This window comes from Chiroxiphia lanceolata, chromosome Z (genome assembly GCF_009829145.1).
Source record: "Chiroxiphia lanceolata isolate bChiLan1 chromosome Z, bChiLan1.pri, whole genome shotgun sequence".
NCBI lineage: Eukaryota > Metazoa > Chordata > Aves > Passeriformes > Pipridae > Chiroxiphia > Chiroxiphia lanceolata.
In genome coordinates this window covers 7,895,102-7,916,049 of record NC_045671.1, presented here as the reverse complement: position 1 = coordinate 7,916,049, position 20,948 = coordinate 7,895,102, and the positions used below count along the sequence as shown (strand labels likewise).

The 20,948-nt window shown below is 42.6% G+C and overlaps 1 protein-coding gene across 3 annotated transcripts in view; it reads left to right on the top strand.

Annotated features, from left to right (window-relative positions):
- Positions 1–18,369, top strand: part of UBAP2 (ubiquitin associated protein 2) — a 50,171-nt gene extending 31,802 nt beyond the window's left edge. For all 3 annotated transcript variants that reach the window (XM_032676612.1, XM_032676613.1, XM_032676614.1), the window contains exons 6-9: positions 1,680–1,757; positions 15,360–15,414; positions 16,527–16,630; positions 18,275–18,369. In XM_032676612.1, the coding sequence (XP_032532503.1) occupies positions 1,680–1,757; positions 15,360–15,414; positions 16,527–16,630; positions 18,275–18,354 (317 nt within the window). In that variant the 3' untranslated portion in view covers positions 18,355–18,369. The remainder of the gene's footprint in view (positions 1–1,679; positions 1,758–15,359; positions 15,415–16,526; positions 16,631–18,274) is intronic.
- Positions 18,370–20,948: the final 2,579 nt, after the last annotated feature.

Here is a 20,948-nt window from a genome sequence, read left to right as displayed (position 1 = left end):
TAGACACTTTTCTTGCAGCTGGAACTCACTAAGTTAAGAGCAAGTGCTTACTGGAGTGAAGTCCATCTGACTGTAGCTCAGCGTTGAAGGGATCATAACTTGTTTGTGCCACAGGTATGCTTGACCTGTCTGTGTGACTTGGTTTTGGGATGGTCTGTACTTGTTCAGAGACACTCAGCTTAATTTAAGTCTCTGTTCTTGTTTGGTGAATTGATCTTGTAGAAATTGTTGTTCTTCATGTAAGTTTTAGAATTGACTCTTTGTAAGACTGCTTGAGAGCAAGTATGTCGCTGCACAGCTGATACACTTTTTTGTTTCTTTTAATGAAAAAATTATCCAGCTTTGACTCCATCTCCTTTTATGAGTGGGAGAACCTGAAGATGTTCTCATCTTCTCATAAGGGGAATGAAAACACTGGGATGATTATTAATCTCTAGCATGTATTTCTCACATAAACCAACCAAAGGTGAGTTTCTACAACAGCGAAAATTCACTGTTAGTTAAAACATTTAAAACTTTGCAACAGTTGCAGTAATACATTGTACAAAAGCAAAATGATGTTTCCAAGTTAGAATCACATTAGATCACCATTGGATACACCATTGGATTGCTTTTTATCTAAGTGTTATCAGAGCTGTGTACCTTGCCCGTACACCACACGGATAGATGACAAAAGGGAACAGAATGAATACAATGTTTAGTTTTCCACGTAAAAGCAGGAAAAATACTTACAATATTAACCAACTAATCTAATGCATAATTGGAATGTAGTCAAATATTGTGCCATTGTGGACATTGTGAATCTTTGTAGGATAGAATAATGTCAAGATGAAAAAATATTAATAAAACTTGCAGCTATGCTTAGAAAAGTTGAAATCAGATCCATCAAAGTGAAAGCAAGGGGCAAGATTTTTACCTGAGACAGATGCTGCTTGTCTCTTCTTGTAAACTGGAATTAAAAATATTTCAGATGGTTACCAAATCTTGATATTTTCTTCCCAGCTTTACATCCAAGGATTAACAATTTTATTTTTGCCATTAGAAGTTGTATAGTACAAAATCTCATCAGTGTTTTAAGAGGCCAGTCTTTTTTTTTTCCTTCCTCTTCAGGGAGCCACCCATATTTCAGAGTACCATGTCAGGAGTTTTCCACAAAAGAGTAAAGTTCCAGTGCTTTTCTAATTCCTTACCATCACCCAGTCGTCAACCCTCTGCTGTAAATACAGAGGAGAAATTTTTTAAGTTTCCCCATTTGTACAAGGATGTGTAATGGGCAGACAGTAGAAGAGTTGGTGTTATCGGTTATCCCTTATTCTTTCACTGTTGTCAACCAGTGCATTATCAAGCAAACATAGGATGAGGCAGCTGTATTTCCTACCTCATTAAAGAGTTGAGGCTGTAATTAGTTAAATAATCTAGGCTTCAAAACACGGCACTTGTAGACTTGTGTCTACTGAGGGACATTTCCTTCTTATTAGATATTTACTTCCTAATTGTCCTGTGCAAAGTAAACATAGCTTGGTTCTAGCTAGACCCCCAGAGAAGAGGGGTGACTGAGATGTGTTGACCAACCCACTTGAAAATCTTGCCTTTTCTTTTGGGGTTCAGGTTAAGCAGATGGCTGTATTGCCTCATGTACGAGTCTCTAAAGCTTCTCTTAAGCTGTCCTCTCTCTGCAGTTAGAGCTGAAGAGAATGGAGTGGACAACAATCAAGCAGACAGGCCTTCAGACCGTGGGAAGCGTGGCCGTGGGAGAGGTGAGATGGTGGCATTGGTGTGGGACTGGCACTGATTTCATGTCCTGAAACGGAACTCTCCCATTTATTCCTTTAAGCGCTTCTTCTTAAACATTTTTTGGTAATCCTTTGATTCCATTATCGCTTCAGCAACCTTGAATTTGGGTACATCTCCCTCCCTTATCCCTTACCATTCCTTGGTCTCAGAACAACTTAGAAAAATTGACACAGATCACTTTTATGGTAGCTTCCTGTGTGGCAGGCTGCTGTGCCCTGGCTATGGAGATGGGCTCATGCACACCTCCTGTGCGTGGAAGTGCGCTGGGCTCCTCAGGATGTACCTTGCCAGCAGGAGAGCACAAGATTCCATCTGTATGGCTCTCAAGGAAGGATTTGATGTGTATTTGTGCCATTTCTTTGGAGTGGATCTGGTTGTCAGGCTTACCTTCCGTTTGTGGTAGCCAATCAGAGAAGGTACAAGCCACCTTAGAGGCTTTTTGCTGAGAGAAGGAATTTGTCATGGAAGATTTGATGAGGAGAACTGTGGAGAAGGAGTACTGGGGAGTCTTAGGTACCACTCCAATCCTATCCTGTGGAAGAGATGGGATAATGGATTGGATGTGGAATCAAATGATGCGAAGCTGGTTTGGATTTTCGGAAGTTGGGGTGGAAAGAGGCTTGTTTTTCTTTAGAGTAGGAGGAATGAAAATGAGTAACCCAGGTATGGTGTAGATTGTGCAAGGTAGTGGGTTTTGAATGAGTTAAATTGATAAAAGGTATAGCAGAGCTAATTAACGTACTTCATAAGTAATGTCTGACTCAAGAAAAATTCTGCCTTCAAAGGACTCCTTTCTCTTGGGAAAATCCTGTAACGAGGCATTCAGAGGCAGGCACATCCAACTTCATTGTCTCCAGTTCTGCATCTTGAAGGAGTGGAAGGATACGAAGAAGTAGTTTCCAAAGGGTTGTGAGAATATCTTGGTTGTGCCTGTGAATCAACAAATACCAAATCATTTGTCCAGAAAGGTAGCTTGGCATGGGAGGGTGTGGTATAGTTCACAGCTACAGTGTTTGGTATATTAGCACTTTAAGAGATAGAATGTACATCTTTCAGTTACTTGTTTTATAAAATAATCCTTTATTTTCAAATTATAAAGATAGGATTATTTTTTAAAAATTGTTCTGTGAAACTTAGAGGTTGATTCCAGATGCGGTCTGTTTTTTGCTTTATAATATTATGAACTAGACACTGCTTTTGTTGTCAGAACTGTAGCTTTCTAGATGAATATCATATATCTCAAACTTCATTAGATCAAACTGACCTATCTGACTGAAGAAACAGAAACAACTTCAAACAATTTCTGTTCAGTGGCTTAGTGTACGTAGTATTACTGTACCTCTCTACCAGATATTTTAGACTATACATTCCTGTGAGCAAAGTATCTTAAAGAATTGTCTCTGATAAACCTGTTGAACAGCTACAGGATCATTATATTACAAGTGTGTATATTCTGTAGCCGGAAGTACCTAATTAATTTTACAATACAAGCTCTTGAAATCTGCAGGGAGTTGTATAAAGCTGTGTAATTCAGTTCTCATTGTTTTGGGGATACATGACCTTCTTTCTTTGGATATTAGTAGAAATAATAATAAAAAGCTTCCTGTCGTTCCGTTCAGTAGTCTTTCTTTTCTGTTACACAGAATAGTCGAATATGGGATAACATACTTCACCTGAAAGTAAATAGATTGCTGGTAATCATCACAGAACTCTTTTTTAGAAATGTTTCATGCAGAGTGTGCGTGTGTATGTAGGGATCTAGGCATTGGATATGAAATAAGGGGTCAGCTAATTATCTGAGCAACATGCTGTCTCGCTCTATTTTAAGCTACCTTCCCAGTCTGGAGTTATCTTGCTGGCTGCTTTCTGAGGGAAGATTTGCTGGGCCATCATATTACTGCTTCACTGTAGAACAACTTAATTTTAAGAAATGATAAGCACTGAAAATAGCAAAAATGGGATTGACACAGAGGTGGTAATGTGCTGTTTACTGAGGGGTAAACAGAAATACTGAGACTGAGTATTTCAGCCTGGGTGCTGTAGGCAGTGGCTTCATTGTGCAGTAGATCTCCCAGTAATGACTGTGTCACATTCTTTACAACTTTATGGGGTAGTAGGTACATGGAGTGCAAACACCGCTGCCTGCTGGTATGCAGGACATCAGGGATTTGAAGTTAGATGCAAATTATTGACACATGAGCAGAAAGCAAAAATGTATCACAGGATGTGTTACAGGACACATCTGTTCTGTAATTGCTCTGCAATTAATCTTGTTAAACCAGGCATTTAAACTTTGTAATGGAAAGGAGTCAGTCAATATCTTGTTTTAAGATGACCTTCTCATATGTGCTTCTTTTCAGAACTAAATTTCTTGAATGAGCTTAATTTAGATGTAAGAAGTACTGTAACGGTGATATACAGTAATTGCATCAAAATGATTATATTTGTCAGTATCGCAAGGATTTGCAACTGTCTAGAATGGAATCTCCTGTAGAAATTATAGAGTAAGAGGGTTATGTCTTTAGGATTGTCAGCTCTTAAAAATATTCCCTTGTTCATGTTTTAGTCAACTACAGTCTTGTATTCAAAATGACAAACTTTACAAGCACAGTTTGTTTTTATGCGGCTGTTTTTTAGTGTTCTTGCATCTTCAGTTTTAAGTGCAGGTCTGGTTCTCCCACTGCCTCCACCCCATGTTGAAAAGGGTGTGGTAGAGCTAGAGAAGGCTTTTGAAGCTACTAGGAAGACTGCATTTATGGAGTGTGAGGAACAAGCAGATTAGGACTTAGACCTGCAAGAGAGAGGACTGAGTGAGTGTATGATAGAGGTCTGTAAAATATCTGTGGGGAAATCACCCAAGGTGGTGAGGGAGCTCACCAAGCCACTCTCCATCATCTGCCAACAGTCCTGGCTCACTGGGGAGGTCCCAGATGATTGAAGTTGGCAAATGTCACACCCATCCACAAAAAGGGCCGGAAGGAGGACCTGGGAAACTAAAGGCCCATCAGCCTGACCTCAGTACCTGGCAGGGTTATGGAGCAGATCATCCTAAGTGCAATCACACAGCACCTACAGGATGGACAAGGAATCAGACCCAGCTAGCACAGGTTTAGGAAGGGCAGGTCCTGTCTGACCAACCTGATCTCCTTTTATGATCAGGTGACCTGCCTGGTGGATGAGGGGAAGGCTGTGGATGTGTCTACCCAGACTTCAGCAAAGCCCTTGACACCATCTCCCACGGCACACTGCTGAAAAAGACGGCAGCCTACAGCTTGGACAGGGGCACTTTGTGCTGGGTTAGGAACTGGCTGGAGGGCTGGTCCCAGAGTGGTGGGGAATGGAGCTGCATCCAGTTGGCAGCCAGTCACTAGTGGTGTCCCCCAGGGATCAGTGTTGGGCCCAGTTCTGTTTAACATCTTTATCAATGATTTAGATGAGGGCATTGAGTCCACCATCAGCAAATTTGCAGATGACACCAAGTTGGGGGGAGGTTCAATCAGCTGGAAGGCAGGAGGGCTCTTCAGAGGGACCTGGACAAACTGGAGAGATGGTCTGATTCCAACAGGATGAGGTTCAACCAAGCCAAGTCCTCCACTTAGGCCACAACAACCACCTGTAATGCTACAGGCTGGGGACAGAGTGGCTGGAGAGCAACCAGGCAGAAAGGGACCTGGGAGTTTGGATTGACAGGAAGCTGAAAATGAGCCAGCAGTGTGCCCAGGTGGCCAAGAAGGCTAATGGCATCCTGGCCTGGATCAGGAACAGTGTGGCCAGCAGGACCAGGAAAGTGATTGTTCCCCTGTACTCAGCACTGGTGAGGCCACACCTGGAGTGTTGTGTCCAGTTCTGGGCCCGTCAGTTCAGGAAGGATATTGAGGTGCTGGAGCAGTTCCAGGGAAGAGCAACAAGGCTGAGGAAGGGACTGGAGCACAGGTCCTATGAGGAGAGGCTGAGGGAGCTGGGGTTTTTTAGCCTGGAGAAGAGAAGGCTCAGGGGAGACCTCATCACTCTCTACAACTACCTGAGAGGAGGTTGTGCCAGGTGTGGGTTGGTCTCTTCTCCCAGGCGGCTACCAGTAAAACAAGAGGGCATAGTCTTAAGCTGTGCCAGGGGAGGTTTAGGTTAGATATTGGAAGAAATTCTTTCCAGAGAGGGCTGCCCAGGGATGTGCTGGATTCTCCATCCTGGAGTTTTTATGATGAGACTGGATGTGGCATCAGTGCCTTGGTCTGGTATCCATGGCAGTAGTGGATCAAGGGTTGGATTTGATCATCTCAGAGGTCCCTTCCAACCTGACTGAATCTATGATTCTATGTAATCAACTGTTCACTCCAAGCAAGTGTGCAAGAGAGGGAATATTAAATGGAATCAGTGAGTTACAGCTTCAAGGTGAACTTACAGAGGTGGTTCTTCATGTATGTAGTTAACCTGAGGAACTCCTTTCAGTAAGATGATGTGAGTGCAGGAAATGTACCCAAAAGAGACTTGACAATTTCCTCCTAAAAAAGAACCATGGCAAGAAAAGGAAAAACCAGCAAAAGTTTTCGTGTGTGAATTATATTTGACTAAGGAAGTCAGAGCCACAAATAGTTGAAGACCAGGAGGGTATCCAGAGAAACTGCACTGTGGTTTCAGTTCGTGTGCTCTTCCCTAGATATCAAACTAACCATAGCTTATAATGGGATAGCAGGTAGGTGAACTTTTGGACTTGATTCAGCATAGAATTTGTTACAGATTCATGTGTAGTAATTCTCCTCGTTTGCCAAGGGAAGATGGTCTTGTTGCTTGTACTTCTGTTCTTCTATTTTCTTCCTCTTCATTATTCCAAAGCAACATGAGCATGTCATAAATGTGGATGCTGACAGGGAATCTTTTTCTTACAAAACAGAAATAAAAATGAAAGGGAAGAATACTGTGTTTTAATTCTGGACTCAAACAGCATGACAAGTAGCCTTCCAAATCTTGTTTTGTCTGCTGGCTGTATAAGAAAGTAAAGTTGCTTATCCTTTTCATTCTTTTCTGATTGTAGTCCAGTTTGTATTTTTGATCTGTTTTTTTAAAAAATTTTTTTAGATAAGAAGTATCCTATCTATGCTATCCTTGAACAAATTGAGTTTCTGTAACCAGAATTGCATGTGTAAACATTCTCTTAGTTTAAAAGCTTAGCCCAGTTGGCACGGGATATATTTTGGGTTTCCTTTGCCAGAACTAGTAAGGATGTTATTTTTTGGAAAACATAAATGTCGAGCAGACCTTCTGGAGGTCACAGTATGAAGTCTGTTTGGTTTTGCTGTGGTTAAGAAACTGTGTCATGTACATTTTTTATTTTTTTGAGATTAACCATAACTTAGTTTTAACAAGTTTCCCATTTTCTTTTAAATATAATTTTAGAGTTGAAAGTTTTCTGCACACGCATCTAAAAATGCTTTGTAGAGTACATGCAGTATATAAAAGTGATGAATTGCTTCTAGCTTTATGATGACTAATAAAGACAAAAGTAATTTGAATTATTAAATGCAACTTTGGTGTTTGTTTTGGTTGTATGGAATACCTAGAATGTGAAGTTTCTATACTTAACCTCATTATCTCTTAAGGCTTAAGCCTCTGTCAGCTTGGTGTCTGCTGGGAGGATGGCTGGCTCTGCATTTCCAGAGCAGAGACCAGGGCTGTTCAGTTACTGTGTAGTCAGAGATAAGCACAAATCTAGGTGTTGTCTGACTGTCCAGTCTGCATTTCCTTTTCCTTTCAGCTGTTCTCTAGGCCTCTTAACCTTGAAGTAGCTTCCTCTAAACCCATCTGAGTTTTGAAATAAAGCACCTGTGTTGCGGTGGAAGGATTTAGGTCTCCAAGCTGAGAAGACTGGACTTTATACAGAATAGGCTATTAATTTAATGGGGTAGGCCCATTTGAGTTGTTCTACACATCTTTCTCATGCTCCCATGTAGTGTGCATTTGTTTTAGGGGAAGAAATGTTGTGAATATGGAGAGCAATTCTTTCCATGCATGAATGGTACCAGAGTGGAGACTTGATTGTGTGATTATGAGTGTTTTGAACTCCCAGTGGGTTTTAGTGGAAACAGAAAATCTTGCCTCCCGCCTGGGTTAGGTGTAAGTGTTGACTTTTCTAGAATTCAAAGAAAAGAAAAATGGCATCCATTTGGTGACCTGGTGTGCTGCTTACTGTGGGCTCATATCAGGGATGTGACTGAGACTGCCAGGCCTTGCACAGTCCACTGACTGTACCTGCTCTTCTTTCATGTGGGCACCAGTGGTAGAGCCAGGAGCAGTCTGACCAGCATCAGGAAGGATGACAGAGCCCTGGGAGTAGCCATAAGGGACTCTGGAGCACAGCTAGTGTTTTCATCCATCCTTCCGGTCAAAAGGGAAGGGGGTTGAAAGGGCCAGTTGTACTTGGAGAATCAGCAGATGATTACAGGCCTGGTGCCACAGCCAGGGGTTTGCTTCTTAGCCTGTGGTCTTCTGGAGGCTGATGTGTTCCATCTGTCAGGGACAGGGATGAGTATCTTCAGTCATCATGGCCCCCCTAAGGGCAAATTGTGCCTGACTAATCCAGTGACCTTCTATGACGGAGTGACTGTGCAGGGTTGGACTCTGATCCTTGTGAGTCCCTCCCAACTCAGCATATTCTGTGACTGCAACAGTCAAGAAGGGAAGACTGATTCATGTCATCTACCTAGACTTCTGTAAGGCCTTTGATGTGGTCCCACACAACATCCTTATCTCAGCGCTGGAGAGATAGGAATTTGGAAGGTGGTCTGTTTGGTGGATGAAGAATTGGCTGGATGGATACAGTGTGTTGTGGTTAATGGCTCTGTGTTCAGGTGGAGGCTGGTGATGAGTGATGTCCTTCAGGGCTCTATCTTAGGACCAGTGCTCTTTGATATACGACATAATGAGGTTGAGGGCAAGCTGAGAGGTTGGGATGCCACCCAGAAGGCATCTGGAGAAGCTTGAGAAATGGGCCCATGAAATGTCATGAGGTTTAACAAGACCAATGCAAAGTGCTGTGCCTGGGTCAGGGCGATCCCAGACGTGAGTACAGACTGGGAATAGAACTCATTGAGACTAGCCCTGCAGAGAATTGCTTGGGGCTTCTTATTGATGAAAAGCTGGACATGAGCTTGCAGCCCAGGAAACCATAGAGAGCAGGTCCATAGAGAGTACGAAAGATGTTCAGGGGGCTGGAGCACTTCTGCTATGAAGACAGGCTGAGAGGGCTTCTAGCACCTTCCAGTACCCAAAGGGAGCTTTTAACAAGATGACTCGACTTTTTATATGGGCAGATAGTGATAGAACAAGGGGGGGACAGTTTTAAACTAAAAGAGGGAAGATTTAGATTAGATATTAGGAAGAAATTCTTTGCTGTTGGTGTGATTGAGGCACTGGCACAGGTTGCCCAGAGAAGGTGTGGCTGTCTCATTCCTGCCAGTGTTCAAGGCTGGGCTAGATGGAGCTTTGAGCAGCCTGGTCTAGTGGAAGGTGTTCCTCCCATGGCAGGGGGATTGGAATTGGAATGAGATGATCTTTAATGTCCCTTCAGCACCATTCTGTGGTGACTCATCATCTTACCAGGCTGATGAAGAGGCTTTAAGCTGAAGTTACTGGTGAAACCAGTTGATCAACCTCAGTTGATCCCAATTCTACCAGTTTGATGCCAGGGCCAAACAAGAGATGCTCAAACCCTGGAGAAGGATCTCAGGACAGCAGGGCAGCACCTGAGGGGCAGCACAAAGGAACTGCAGCCCTTCCAACCAGTAAGTTGTCTTCACTGGGGGCCCAACACAGTTGCCTTTATGCAAACACAGAGCACGGGGAATCAACAAGAGGAATTAGAGATGCATGCCTGTCTGAGGGCCCACAATCTTGTTGGTGTCATGAAGATGTGGTGGGGTGGCTCCTTTGAGAGGAGTGTTGGAATGGAAGGATACAGTTTCTTTAGGAAGGACAAGCCCAGAAGAGGAGGGGGTGTTGCACTCTATCAGTGACTAGCTGGCATACACGGAGCTCTGCCTGGGGATGGATGAGGAGCTATATGAGAGCCTATGGGTCAGGATTACAGGGACAGCAGGGACAGGTGACATTACAGTGGGGGTCTGCTACAGGCCTCCTGATGAGGAGGACTGAGTAGATGAGGCTCTCTGTAGGCATATAGGAGTGGGATAATTCACAAGCCCTGGTACTCATGGGGGACTTGAACAACTCCAAATGTGTTAGAAGGGCAACATAGCTGGGCACAGGCAATCCAGGCAGTTCCTGGAATGCATTGGTGATGACTTCCCTCTCCAAGTGATAGATGGACCAACGCGAAGACATGCTGTGTGGGACCTTCCTCTCACCAACAAGGAGGGGCTGGTGAGGAATGTGAAGGTCAAGGGCAGCCCGGGCTGCAGTGACCATGAAATCTGGGGGGCAGTGAGGAGGACACACAGCCAACTCACTGCCTTGGCCTTCAGGAGAGTAGACTTCAGCTTCTTCACTCTGAAGAAGAAGAGTGTCATGGGGTAGAGCTCTGGAGGGAAGAGGGGACTCAAGAAAGCTGGTTAATGTTTAAGTATCCCTTTCTCCAAGCTCAGGAGCAGTTCATCCCAACAAAGAGACAGTCGAGCAAAAACACCGGACTGCGTGGATGGACAGGGAGCTCCTGGACAAACTCAGACATGAAAAGGAAGCCCACAGAGGGTGGAAGCAAAGACAGGGAGCCTGGGACTAATAGAGAGATTGTCTGAGCAGCCAGGGTTCTGGTTAGGAATGCTAAAGTTGTAATGTTGGGGAGAAAAGGAAGACTAGGGAAAATGTGAGCCCTTTCTCTAAGAGAATGGGAGACCTGGCTAACTGGGACAAGGAGAAGGCTGAGGTACTTAATAACTTTTTTTGCCTCAGGATCTTTATTGGCAACATCTCCAACCGTCTCAGTTGTAGAAGGGAGAGGCAGGAACTGGAAGAATGAAGAACTGCCTGCTGTAGGAGAGAGTTAGGTCTGAGACCATTTAAGAAATCTGAAGGTAGATGTGTCTGTGAAATCTGACAAGCTACATCCACAGGTCCTGAGGGAACTGGCAAAGGAAGTGGCTAAGGCACTATCCATTGTATCTGTTGAATGGTGAAGTTCCTACTCATTGGAAAAGAGGAAGCATAACCTCCATTTTAAAAAGGAAAATTAGGAAGACCTGGGGAACTACAGGGCAGACAATTTTACTTCTGTATCTGGCAGGGCAGTGGAGCAGATCCACCTGGAAACTATGCTAAGGCACATGGAAAGTGAGAGGTGATAGGTGACAGCAGAACTAACCAAGACAAAAAAAAGATGCATTCAGCATGGTAGCTGGAGGCAACAGGGTTTTTTAGTGGCTTATCCTGTGTGGTTTTCTGGCATTTAACAAGCTGGGAACTGATCTGGAGAGTTGATCTAAAAGCGAACAAATACTGTTTTCTGGTAGTCGTTTGGTGCTCGCCCACTGGTAAGTGCAAAACTGCCAGTACAGGAAAGAGCAGAGCTTTTGATCAATGGTAAGGAGGATCACGCTTGTGGTGGTTCTGATTTAAATGAATTTAAGTTACTGTGGGATTGCAGCCTCAGAATTTGGATCCTTGCTCTGAATTCTGGTGTGAAGCCTCATTTCCTCACTGACCTCTTAGTCACTGTTAAAAAGCATAAAATGTTTGCAGATACCCTGTGGGCATTCACAATTGCTTCATGACTAACTTTTCTGTGTTAGAACACTGTGCCTTCTAATTGTTTTCAGGCCATATTTTAATTTTGGCAGCTGAGAGAAGTAACTTCCTCAGCGTGAGAAATTAAGAATATATTAGTGATCTGGTTGTGTCAAAGAGAATATCAACCCTTCCCACTGGCATCGTGCATTATGGATCATGATGTATGACATGTGTTTGAGTTAGGGTGGTATTTCAGTGGTCAGTACTTACTGTCCTATGTTTTGAGTTAATTCTTTGTAAGTGTCTCTTCTAGCTTTCAATTTAGTGTTAACTCCAGTGGTTTGGTACTTCCCTTTTGTCTTCATTAGAATGCTTTTTATTGCATTTGTTGAATAAACTTAATTTCAGTTTTGACAGAAAGTACAGACATAGCTTTACAAAATTAAGGGAATCTCCTTGAAATTCAAGTTCAGGATTAATGTTCAAAGTGATCTGGCATAAAAAAATGCCTTTCTGGCTAGTAGTCTAAGACCGTGCATGGAACTTCAGGAACAACATTATTTCTTTTCAACAATTTATGAAATTGTAAGAGGTTCTTATTGGTGTTTTTAGCCAGTAGTTTATTGTGTCCATGATGGTATGGTATCTTACATATGTCTTGCTTGCTGAAATGTCATCTTCTGTTTAATGTGGGTTGACTCTGGCCAGATGCCAGGTATCCACTAAAGCCACTCTCTCCCTCTGCAACTGAACAGAGGAAAGAGAAAAAACCAGCTAAGTATTCATGGTTGAGATAAGAACTGGGAGAGGTCACTTACAGATTACCTTCACGGGCAAAACAGACTTCAAGTGGGGATAGTACTTCAGTTTATTACTAACAGGATAAGAGCCAAAGAGTGAGAAAAACAACCCTAAAAACACGTTCCTCCCACCCCTCCTTCCTTCCATGTTCTCCCTCCTCCCCTCCAGCAGTGCAGGGGAACGGGAATGGGGGTTGTGGTCAGTTGTTGTTTCTGTTACTGCTCAGGGAGAGGAGTCCTTCTGCTCCCGTGGGGTCCCTCCCACGGGAGACAGTCCTTGATGGACCTCTCCAGCGTGAGTCCATCCCTTGGGCAGCAGCTCTTCCCAACCTGCTGTCCCGTGGGTCACTCCTCCATGGGGTCAGTCCTTCACGGATGAGCTTTATTGATGTGGGTCCCCCACAGGGGCCACAAGTCCTGCCCAGGAAAAACCTGCTCCAGCGTGGGCTTCCCTCTCCACAGGCTGCAGATCTCCAGCAGAACCTGCTCCATCTTGGGCCTCCTGTGGGGTCACAGCCTCCTTCATGCATCCACCTGCTCCAGCATGGGCTCCTCCATGGGCTGCAGGTGGGTCTCTGCACCTTGAAGGTCCTCCATGGACTGCAGAGGCACAGCTGCTCCACCATGGTCTGCACCACAGGCTGCAGGGCCTCAGCTCCGGTGCCTGGAGCACCTCCTGCCCCTCCTTCTGCACTGACCTTGGTGTCTACATTGTTGTTCCCATATTCTCACTCCTCTCTTCCCTGGTGGGAATTCTTTCTGTGCCACAACCTTCTGTTCTTAAATATGTTATCACAGAGGCGTTGCTGTCACTTCTGATTGTCTTGGCCTTGGCCAGTGGCAGGAAGTCTGTCCTGGAGCTGGCTGGCATTGGCTCCACCAGACAGGGGAAGCTTCCAGCAGCTTGTAGCAGAAACCACCCCTGTATCTGTCCCTGCTACCAAAACCCAGCCACAGAAACCCACTACGTGTGCTGAGGGCATTCTTTCAGGCTTTTGCACTTGGATGAGTGGGGAGACTTACCTCCTTTACTAAAATCTGTTTCTTCTTTCATCATAGCTATTCCAGCTATCTCTCTGTACTGAATGTCTGATTGCTTCACTCAAAAATATTTTTGCTTGACTGTCTCTGTGTTTCGCAGCTCCCAGTTGAACTTGTACCTGAGGTTGTCAGAAAACTGTTGATCTTGCTTCTGTGCAATCTCAGTAAATGGTGTTTAATGCTGTATTAGTGGCAGTAGGATGTAATTTTATTACGTGGTGACCCCCACCATGTCCCCAGGTAACCTTGTGTAGCTGGTTCTACTCTTAAAAAACCCCCCTACTGGACAAAAATCCAGAGTGCTCTGAGTTCTCTGCACCTGGGAGCTGTGACCCTTTAATGCCATGGAGCAGCTTCCCGGATTGGAGATTTTAAATGGACAAAGGAGAGGAGAAGTAGAGGAGGTAGGCTGAGCAAGGGGGTTCAAAGGCCAAGTTGGAAGCAGTTGGGTATGACTGGGCCTGGAGCACTGTTCTTTATGGCAAAGAGCATGTGAGCTTGGTGAAGAAGTGTGACAAATCCCAGGTTACAGCAGTTGTTGCCTCTTTCCTAACCTCTGTCTGCCTTCTCTGCATCCAATTGTGAAAAGAGAGCAAAGAGGGGAAAATAATATAGAGATAGAAGAGCTGACCAATGCCAGACTTCAGCTATTCTGTATTCTTGTCCCAAAAAAATACTGTATGTTGCTGCATAGGAATCCTTCCTCTGCTTATTTCATCCTGCTACTTTGATGCTCCTAAGAAGTCCTTGAAAAAGTAGGTCTAGAAATGTCTTTCTAGCACTTGAACAGTGAACTGGGACAAGGGGAAGAACTAGTGGTGAGAGCAGGGAATGGAAAGTCATTAAAACAGGATCTTATTTCCTAAACTGGTTTTACCATGTCTTGGAGCTAATGTTCTTACTCAGTTCAGGTGGTCCCCTGAAAATAAGAGGTAATACTGATCCAACTTCAAACAGCCTGTCATGGGTAATTCTGATGTTTGGACACCAGCATATTGGTGATTTAGGATTATAATTTTTGTACTCTGGCAAATTTGTAGTTGCCTGGTAACTTATATTTACCACCTAATTTTGTCATTAAAATAAACATTGTTTTTTGTTCTCTGACTGTAGCTCTTGGCCTCTTCCTGTTCTTGTCATACAAAATAGTATGCATAGTCTTCCTCAAAAACAACCCAACAGATTGGAAAAGCCTCGGATAAAACCCCTAAAAGGGGATAGGGGTGAAATGTATGCAGAAATATGCTGCATGTAAGAAGTAGTTGCTAACATTTTTTATAGACATTTGCTTTATAGATTAAGTAACACACAAGTTTTCATGCCTTGTATGAATGGAATGTGCAAAAATAAAGCCATTCACTGTATCAGATTAACTGAGGCTGGTAATCAAAATTGAAGGCAAGAAATACTTGTTTTTGTTAAAACAGAAATGAATATTCCTGTGAATGATAACAGGGAAGCTGAGTAATTTGAACTGGGTAATTTCCTTGTCAGTAGCTGTGATTAAGGGAGAAGCAGAAGGAATGTATGGTCACTGGTTGGCAGAAGCAGAGGAGGATAGGGATGGACAGGTGGTCTGAGTCAGAGAAGGAAACCAAATGGAGTATTTCAACTTTGTCCTCACACAGATAAGGAGAGAGAGGGAATTTCTTGAGTGATCAGGGTATGCAGGGAGGCTTGGATTCCAGGGCATCTTAGGCAAGAGTGAGACAGTAGAGACAAAGTTTTGGAAAACATCTAATGATTTGGCAGTAGCAGTCTTTGGGATGAGTCTTTAGGTAAGTTCTTCTATTGACATTTGGAGCTACTTCACGAGACACAGAAAGATGGCAAGGAATTGCAGGTCCTACTAAAATGGGTGGTCTTAGATGAACTGTGTCGTATTTGTGTGTGTTAGGGAAACAAATTCTGTGCAGGAATTTGGGAAGTAAATGATATTTAACTTCAGTTATAGTAGTTTTCTTGTTCAACTGTGGCATTCTCTAATGTGACAGACTAGTGACTGGTGGCTCCTCTGCTGTTGCTGTTAAATGGTGTTTTCTCTCCTAGGGTTTGGACGTGGCAGAGGGAGAGGAGCGGGGAGGTTTTCAGCCCAAGGCATGGGGTAAGAAACATGCAGAGCACAGATTTTGGCAAGGATCAAACTCAGTGGCAGTATTAAATGACAATGTTGCCACTGTATGTATGAATATTGCTGTATGTTTGATAAACCAATATGGATTCAAAAACTGACAAATCTCTTAGATGATGAATGGAACATTTTTGTCCTAAACCAGTATTTCTAACTAGGCACCCTTACACAAACCTAATGTATATTTACTCAGTGTTAATATCTCAAACTTGGAGAACAATACCTGCCATCGGTACCAGCCACATAGTGCCTTGGAGGCTGAAGGTTGTGTTGTGTATTTAGTCTTAGGCCAATTCAAAATGAGATTAATTTCAGTGTAATGTAGAATGTGCAAGTTCTGTATAAAACTAGAAAGTAGAGATTCTAAACTTCCTCCTGTTTTTGAGGTTTCATGCGTTAGCTGTTTGGACATACATGGACCTTAAAACAGATGATTGAGAAGAAGTTACTCAGCAGCTTAAAAGCTTGTTCTCAATTTTGCTGGAATAACTTGCTTTATAGAAACGTAGCCTCCACTACTTTAATGGCACTTCATGTAAAATCAGTGATGTCATGATGAACAGAAGGCTTTTTCTACTTCACCAATAGTCCTTCTTGTTCCTACTTGTAGGTGAAGAAACTGAAAAGAGGTTTTTCTTCAATAATCCTTTTTCACCTTTTAGCTGCATCTGTGTATTTTGGCATTGGGTGTCCTGGGCAGGTCTAGTGCTCTGGAAGGACATGATACTGGTTACTTGTCAGTCAGCCATGTGCTGAGTAACTTACCAGCAGAGAGGGTCTTATCATTTTTTTTGTGTGTATAAACTAATGCTTTGTAAGACTGAGAGGGGTAGGTATGCTGTTAACTGCTTTTTCAGGAATTACTTTGGTTCAGTTTCTCTACAGGAATTTTGTTTTCCAGTCTCCTCACTTTTTTTCTCCTTTTCTCTTTTCTCCCTTTTTTATCTCTGTCTGCTCATAGAAAAAAAAATTTTGAAGTGAAATTGAGATGTTAAATCTAGTACAACTTCAGCTAAAAAGATGACACTTGTGCTCATTGAATGACCCGTGTGTTCTCTTCCATTTCTTAACTTTTAAAACTCTAGGACATTTAATCCTGCAGACTATACGGAATCTTCTGCCACTGATGGCTTTGGGACAAAATCAGAGATTTGGGAGACTGTTCAGAATGATGCAGATGATGGAACTGGTAAGATGCTTCAAGAAGTGGAAGGACTGGAATGAAGACCTGTAGCAAACTGCAGTTAAAATAATCATTCTGCTAGTGTTCACTTAACTTCTGACAATGTGCCTCCATCTTCTGTGACACAGATATTAGTTCATTTTTATAGTTTAACTGCTGCTGATGTGCAGAGCACAGAGCCTGTGTGTCTCTCTGGTAAGAATGAAGGGAAGGCATTGTGCAATTTTCTTGTTCTGGTACTAACAAACTCTTGAGAGGCAAAGGAATTTGAAGAGTCACTGGAAGAACCGTGTATGTGAAGAACTGTTTAGATACTGCTTAAGATCTCACCTAATGTAGTTAAGGAGCATAAGTCCCAATAGAACTGATTGGTCCACAGACATTAGGTAATGGTGTATGAATATCCAGGAAGAGAAAGAAAACAGTTTACAGATATGAATTCTCTCAGTGACAGTGGGATGGCTTTGGAAACCCCATCTCTGCAATGCAGAAATGTAAGGATGTGAGTCTCTGGGATGGAGGAGAGTTCCAAGGTCTGCCATCTTTGAAGAGAAGAATTAATTAAAAAAACACAAGTAGGCACTTGAATAGAAGCCGAAAAGCTGTTGGCTTGTCTGATGATAGAGGCAGCTCTGTGTTTCTGTATGATGTTTCAAGTGAGAAGTACACACTTCAGCTAAAGGCAAGAGACAGAGAGAGTTTGGAAAGGAACCACTTAGCAGTGGTCTTGTGGTGATTCAGAAATGAGGTGGGTGACCTGCTTATCTGTGACTGGGAAAATAGGATACCTTGCTGCTTCCTGTGTTCTGTGACAGGAGATGAAGACAGGAAATCCTGTGTCAGGATGGTGTAATTAATGCATGGTTTTGTCTCCACTTGAGAACCCTTGAGGGAGAGAATTTTTTTTAACTGCAGCAATGCGTAACTCTTCTGGTCTCTTCGTTGCTGAAGCCTACTTGGGTGATTTTTCATCAACCCCTGTGTCAAGCGTGGAAGGAGATCCTGGAGGCCAGTGCTCTGTTGAGCTCTGCTCTGAGCTGCTGGAGATGCAGCTTTCTGAGCTTCATATGAACCATTTCCCACTTAACCAGAGAAGGCAATGACAGGCTCAGAGTTAAGGATGGCTTCTTAAGCAGCTGTCTTGTCACTCTTGAGTGCCTTCTGGTCCAGCGTGGAAGAGTGGCCTTGACTATATTAAGTTATTAATGGGAGCATTCTTGCCAAATATGGCATCTTTCCAAGGAATTACTTTTGAAATTACTTGGTGCTGTAGCATAAACAGAAACGCACCTTTTATTTTCACTGATGTTAGTTTTTCAAATAAGGAGTACACCTAATGTCTTGAAAATTTCTCTTGGAATTCTTATGTTTTTGTTTGCTGTTGGTAGCAAGGGACAGGGTATGTCGTCACAAGCATTGCAGAAGCAGTAAGGTTAACTACTTAAAGAAAACCTATAAGAAAGGTACAAGGAGACTGGACCAGAGGTGGAGAATCACTAGTTTGTTACTAGTGATAGCAGCTGTATGATTGTGGCTTACACACGACTTGTGCTCCACTTCCAAAGTAAACTCAAATGTTTTGTGACCCTCCCTTGCTAACTCAGAGTAGCCTTCGTGTGCTTCTCTCATGACAACCTCTGTTTCTTGTAGGCATCTCCTCAGTCTTCAGTAATGGAAGAATTCTGCCTAGGAATAAGAGTACCTTTGTGTGGGTAAACAGATCCCTGTAAGAGTATGAGTGTGTCTACATGAGGAGTGTGCTGCTGAGCAAACAGACTGGTGGAAATTCAGAGTTCTAGTTAATGTGCATGTTGCCTAAAATAGAAAATACTTTCTGGACGATATTAGTGTAGGTAAGGCAGAAAACAGTTCTTTTAATAAAGCACTTTATGCTGCAGCAAATACATAAAGTGCATGTGAGTGTCCAGGAGTTCTACAGTTTTATAGTACCAATCCATCCAGTCTGAAAACTGTCCGTTCCAGGACCTCCCCAGATATGCCCCCGCCATACCACCCCAGAATTGAGTTGGAGGTCTCAAGACTCCTTTCTTCCTCATCTTCCTCATCCTCTCAGTCTTTGGAGTTCCTCCCAGGTTTCTGGGCCATCAAGGTTGCTTTGGCTACACTGATATTATTCCAGTCCAGGTGCATATTCCAAACAAGATGTGCTTGCTAGAGTCTTTTCCCTTGAAAAGAACATTAAATAAAACCTGAAGAATTTAGAAAATTTTATATGAAACATAATAACAGGGTTTGGTAACTGTCAGCTGCTGTTCTAAAGTGTTAGAGACTCTACAGCTGTACTAAAAATCTGTATTTGCTATAAATCTTAAGAATCTTAAGGCATCATGTGGAACTTCTTTTGGGATGTTGAGTGTGTTTTTGCTGTGTGCATGTCCCCAAGAACCTCACTGAAATTCAGTAACACAACTTAAGGCATGTGTGGAAATTTAGGGAGCATGGTATGGAGAAAGAAGGTGTGAGAAAGCACTTGGGAATTGTCAGTTTAGTGGTTCTTAAGGGTATGTGAATGAATGAGTGTCAGTGTGGGAACTTCCCACAAAAGGACTTGGTTGGTGGAAATTTAAAGTAAACTTGGTAAGTGTGACTGTTCATTTTGGGTGTTAAATATCTTTTTCTTGCTAGTCTTGATTTACTTTCAGTGCAGATGGAAAAGGCACCAAAACTGACAAAACAAAAATGTCTTTCTGAAGAGTGTTTTATTTTGTAGTGTTGCTTCTTTACACAAGCTCTCGTATCTAAAAGAAGTCCCCCAGCCAAAAGGAATCTCATTAAAAAGAGTAGGCTTTAAAATTGAATCATTTAGTTTTGTCCAAGTGGGAAACACTTTCAACCTTGTGATGGAAAGCCTCTTGAGGGTTTTTAGAGGAGACTGCAGCTGGGGTAGTAATTTTAAAGCAGAAGAGAGTGCTGGGAAGGAAGATGGAAGCATTGGTAGAGGGGAAAGAGTGGAAGACAAGGTCTGGGCTGGAAGTAGGTTGCACAAAGCTGAGCATGATTTGACTTGTCAATCCCAAATATTAGTTTTCAGGGTTTTTTCCCCCCACATTTACAGTGCTGTTATGTTAGTTACAAATCAACAAACTCAGTTAAGTTCCCAATATAGAGTTACTAAAGATTTGAATGTGGGAGTTGTATATATGTCCATAAAGCTTTAAGTGGGTTTTATGGATGCCGGGTAAGAATTTACACAGAAGAAGAGCAGGTTGGAAAATCACTCTCATTATTCCTCATTACGCAGTCCCAGTTCTTATTTCATCTAAAAAGAAAGGAAACAATATTAGCTCGTACTAGACACTTAAAAAAGTACTGCCTGTCATCTGCAATTACATTAAAGAGGAGATAGCAGGGCAACTACCTGGAGAAACAAACCCAATGTGTTGATCAGAATGTTTTCTGAAGACACCATGCAAATACAAACTCTCTGTGGATTCCGAGTTATTTACTAAGTATTCCTCTTTTAGCCAGTGCTGGGGAATTATAAATATCAACACTTTCATTAAATATACAGTGTATGTTTCTGTCATATGTGCTCTGAAAGTGCTCTAGAACCTCATATCCTGAATTGCTACCAGAAGAATCACAGTAGCTTCAGTGAAGCATGTTTTAGGTGCACCATTGTATAATCCAGTAGAAAATCTAACGGGTTTTTGTGGAGGTGACATTGAAGTGTTGTTGGTTGAAATACAGAGTAAAAGGCAAATCTTTAGCAGTTCACAATGTTTAAGTCTAATTGTATTCCAAATAATATAGCATTGGTTTACCTGCATCCTTGTTTATATAGAAGTAATGTGCAGATGAAAGGCGAAGACAAGGAACAGGTGGGGAGAAACAAAATGACCAATCCTTATCCAAAAAGGAATAAGCCTGAAGAGTATGATTCATCTCTTACCTTCTTTGGAATGTACAGGGCAGTGGGAGATCCTGAGTGAAAATCACAGCAGTTCTTATAAATAAGTTGTGTTGGAGGTGCCCACTTCTCAAAGCAGGTTATAAAAATGGCATTGTGTTCTGGTAATTTATGGGTGCCTCTACTTTGGTATAGTTTCATAAACTACACAGAAAAACTTCCTTTATTGTCTTAGTTATGAGCAGCCTTAAATGACTCTGAAACTGAAGAATGACAAAAAGAAATAAATCATAGTGTAACTGTCAAGAGAGAGGAAGGGAATTGTGTTGCTTGGAAGTTATGAGGAAGTTGGTATTTGGGTTTGTGGGTTTGTGGGGTTATTTTGTTGGGTTTTTTTTGTTTGTTTTCTTGTAGATCTGTAAAAGTCATAAGGAACCTTCAGGTCATTCTAGA